At 40.6% G+C, this 4,536-nt stretch overlaps 1 protein-coding gene and 1 long non-coding RNA gene across 2 annotated transcripts in view; both read right to left on the reverse strand.

Moving 5' to 3' along the window:
• Positions 1-491: 491 nt before the first annotated feature.
• LOC125046800 lies at positions 492-1,869 on the reverse strand. Its single transcript, XR_007116674.1, has 3 exons — positions 1,740-1,869; positions 689-776; positions 492-566 (listed from the first exon to the last, which is right to left on the reverse strand). It is a non-coding gene; the product is annotated as an uncharacterized LOC125046800 (long non-coding RNA).
• Positions 1,870-3,486: 1,617 nt separating this feature from the next.
• Positions 3,487-4,536, reverse strand: part of LOC125046451 (cartilage oligomeric matrix protein-like) — a 5,804-nt gene continuing 4,754 nt past the window's right edge. The window contains exons 7-8 of the mRNA XM_047644230.1: positions 4,194-4,475; positions 3,487-3,592 (exon numbers count right to left, since the gene is read on the reverse strand). Coding sequence (XP_047500186.1) covers positions 3,487-3,592; positions 4,194-4,475 — 388 coding nt within the window. The remainder of the gene's footprint in view (positions 3,593-4,193; positions 4,476-4,536) is intronic.

Genomic DNA, 4,536 nt, shown 5'->3' on the forward strand with positions numbered 1-4,536 from the left:
TATATGTGTGTGTGTACGTGCGTGCGCGTGTGTAAAATGTGTATATATAGTGTGTATATGTGTATATAAATATTTATGTATGTATATATTGTATTTATATGTATATATATGTATTGTATATATCTATTTATGTATGTATATATATGCATATATATGTACACATATATATATATATATATATATATATATATATATATATTTCCCATATATGTATATATGTATATAAATATATGTATATGTGTATGTGGGTATATATATATATGTATTTATATATATGTATATATAAATATATGTCTCTAGTTATGAATACATATGCAGAGACAAATTGATAAATGAGCACATATACACACAAAGCAATACAGTCTTTACTGTCACATCCTCGTACATGGCCAGCCACAGAAGGGGTGTCAAAGAGAGCGACCTTGACACGTTTGCTGGGGCCATCCGGACTCGTGACCAGCTTTAGGTGGATTCCCGATTCGCCGTAAGAACTGTAGCCGCCTGAACTGTAGGATTCACCCTCCTGCTTCCACGTCACCACATAGAACCCGGAGTAACTCTGAAAACTGAATGGAGAAATGATGGGTTATACATTATAACGATTATGAGAGTAATGTCGGTGCCGTGATCATTATGAAATTAATATAACAAAGGTAACGATAAAAAGCTCACATAATGAAAACCTCACCTGAAAACAACTCCCATAAAGTCGTTATCACCATCGTCCGTTGTGCCAATGGTCGCTTCGAGATCCAGGCCGCTGATCCTGTCATTTCCTAAAACAAAAGAAGAAAACGATAGAAGTCGCTTATACCACTACTATGTAAACAACCAAAGCGTAGCAACTTTGACTAACTGTAATTAAATGTCTCGGCAGCAGATTTTTTTTTTTAATATTCGAAATTGATAAATTAAGAAGATACTGAAAAGTAAAGCATTAGTATTGACGAAAATTACCATTATTATTGCTATCATTATTACTCATACGAGTATTGTCCCTATCATTTTTGACTAGGCATTGTCATTGATATTAGATACTAAATTATTGGCATCACTTCTTGCTATCACCATTACCATCATCACTGGGTTACAATTCCATTTTCTCTTGACACTACATACCATTCACCACACATGAAGCACTAAACATCATATGCCATAGATGTTCACCATACACCAACCACCGCACACCATACACTACAAACCATACTCAATACATACTGCATACATGCCACCAACCAGACATCATACGCATCACACCATCTGCCAAACACCATATATCAACATCACCCACGATATGCCAAAACCCAGGAAACTTATAGGAAACACCATACACTGCCCGTGCTATAATAAAATAGACACCATAAAGGAAAATAATACAGCTACCACATGCCAAAGTCACCATATAGCAAGCACCATACAACACCCGCGGTATACCTAAATCCAGTCACCTTATAGCAAACACCATACACCACACACGATGCGCCAAACACCATATAGCATACACCATCCCCGATATACCAAACACTATACACCACACGCGATATACCAAACATCACACACGATGCGCCAAACACCATATAGCATACACCATAGAGCAAACACCACACACGATACACCCTGCACCATACACCAGCCACCATAGAGCAAACACCACACACGATACCCCATACACCAGCCACCATAGAGCAGACACCACACACGATACCCCATGCACCATACGCCAGGCACCATACCCTCACCTACAGCCATCGCTGGGTCAGAATCCAACGTCTCCTCGATCTGCGATCCTTTTGCCCAAATGACCCAGTTGGCCGGGTCATAGGACGCAGGGTCGTCCAACAACAGCTCCTGCAGGTCTCTGGAGGTGGGGGTGATGGTGGGGGTTAATTGGTGGGGTTTCTGGGGGTTCGCTGGTGTGGTTTGTCGGTGGGGGTGGGGGGATTTGTTCATTCATACACGAAACGGAATGATCCTTGGGCGGATCAGCCGTGGCATCCCAGTCGTATTTGGGATGTGGTCAGGAGCCATAAAGTAGCAGAGGAAAGGGTGGTGGGGATAGCGGGGGTTAATTAGTGGAGTGGTGGGGTCTATGGGGGCGGGTGCAAGCACGCACACACAAGTGTAACTATGTGGGTAAGTACGTATATACCAACAAATCAAAAACACACACTTCTACCAATTTCGTCGTATCTGGCCACTAGAGCCCTCTTGTGGTTGAAATTTGCAATTGTTAGAGCAGCAACCAGTCATGGCACAGTTTAACAAACCCTTTGCCATTGTTCCATACTCCTTATTAAAGCAGTTAGATACTGAATTAGATAGTTAATTAATGAATTATAAGATAGAAATTGAAGGACGTGATATTATGATTGATGTGGCACTCTCCGGTCCCCATCGAACTGCTTTTAATGGAAATGTTTAGAGTAGCTTGTCTTCCTGAACCTTGGCAGGATGTTCAAAATGCCCTTGGTTTGTCATTCGCCGCTTCTACTTAAATTGATATTCACCGAACCGCCAAATTAACGAAGGAAGGGAATGAAAATGAATAACAAATCACTACTGAAAGCAAATCTAGATACGTATATGTTATGACTGTGACGACGTCGATGACATAACGAAACGTTAAGCGCCACGAGAGTTCTCAGACAGTTTCGAGATGATTCCAAGACTAAATTTCGAAACTGTCTCAAAAGTGTCTCAGGCCGTCGCTCTGCCACTTATAAAAATATCAACAAATATATAGATTGAATTACTATAGTACTACTCAAAATAACGTATATATAGTTTAATTAGTTATTATACTACTGCAGTCATGGACACGTTCATTTTGATTAAAACCTGACATACATCAAATAATATAAGTGACCACGTGGCAACAATGCAATGCCAACATCGTCCATTTGCGCTCATCAATTTATTTGTGCTCAGCAATTTATTTGTGCTCAGCAATTTATTTGTGCTCAGCAATTTATTTGCGCTCATCAATTGATTTTTGTGCTCAGCAATTTATTTGCGCTCATCAATCTATTTCAGGTTCAAAAATACCTTCAAATGTATGTTAATGTGGTTTTTTTTTTTTTTTTTCTAATCTAATATGCTAGCGTTACACATATAAATATATTTTTACAGGTAACGAACATGATTAATAAAGTGATATGACCTTTGCTGAAGCACCTTCTGTTACTTATTGTGATTAATAAATACCTTCAAATTCAAGATATATTTTTACTTAGAGTAGAACATGTATTGTGCATCAGTAACACGTATAAAAGGCCTAGAAATAAATATGAAAGTTAATGGGAAAGCCCTCTGCCAAAGCGTGAGGCCCTCGCTTGTTGTGGACCTATTTTAAGTCTCACTTTCTTTCCCTTTCTCTCTCTCTGTATATATATATATATATATATATATATATATATATTAACCTTGTCTCAAAAGAGATTTGTCTCAACTCTATCTCAAAAAATTTCTTCATTTAAAAGATTTGTCTCAATTCTGTCTCAAAGTGTAAGACAGGTCGAAGATTGTCTCAAAATTTAGTCTCAGAATCGTCTCAAAACTGTCTGAGAACTTTCGTGGATACCGCTCCAGATGGCTGTGAAGTTGTACAGTATTCTTTAACCCATTCGCCCCGGATTTATGTTCCGTCCCTTGTAGTTTTTATGAATGTTGTTACATACAGATGGCTCCACGTGCTCAGCCAGCAAGGAGTATATCAGTAGGCCCTAGTGACTGACCTGATTTCCCCCGTTCCTTGAATGAGCGGGAAAATGTGTTTTTCTTTTTAATACAGTTGATATCGATACTGATATTATTGTTATTGATGTCATGATTATTAAATTGTTATCAAAATCTCGATAACATTTAAGACAAAAGTCGAGGAAAAGGGTACACAATTGAGATACGTAGAACTAATAACGGACTCCTTGGTGGCTAAGCCCTTGTAGAACCATCTATGTATAATTACAATAAATTTGTATTATATTAGACATGGCATGTATTCTTACCATACGGGGCGATTGGGTTAAGGTCAAAAGTTCATGTTGTGCCTTTCTGTATTGAAGGTTCTTTGTTACATACACTGCATGTGCAAGCAACAAGTAAAACCATGGCTTCGTGGTATCGAAGCCAAAATCGAAGTACGTATTTCGACTCTAACCGACACCACTCCATGCTGAGCCGGAGGCGGAACTGACCCCAGGTCCTGCTCGAAAATGGCGCCGTTCTTGGGGCAGATGTCGTTGGCGTCGAGGTGACCGTCGCCATCGAAGTCGAGTGCGCATGCGTCGCCCACGCCGTCGCCCTCCATGTCGTGCTGGTCGACGTTGGGCACGAGCGGGCAGTTATCGAGCGCACTGGGGATACCGTCAGAATCGGCGTCTAAGTCGCACACATCGCCCACGCCGTCTGCGTTTGCGTCGCCCTGGTCGCTGTTGACGTCGTTGGGGCAGTTGTCGAGGCTGTCCTGGACGGAGTCCCTGCGGGAGGAGGCGCAGGGATATGTGGGCAGACTTCTGCTTTGTGTAGATCTTTTTTGCT

This window comes from Penaeus chinensis, chromosome 39 (genome assembly GCF_019202785.1).
Source record: "Penaeus chinensis breed Huanghai No. 1 chromosome 39, ASM1920278v2, whole genome shotgun sequence".
Taxonomy (NCBI): Eukaryota; Metazoa; Arthropoda; class Malacostraca; order Decapoda; family Penaeidae; genus Penaeus; species Penaeus chinensis.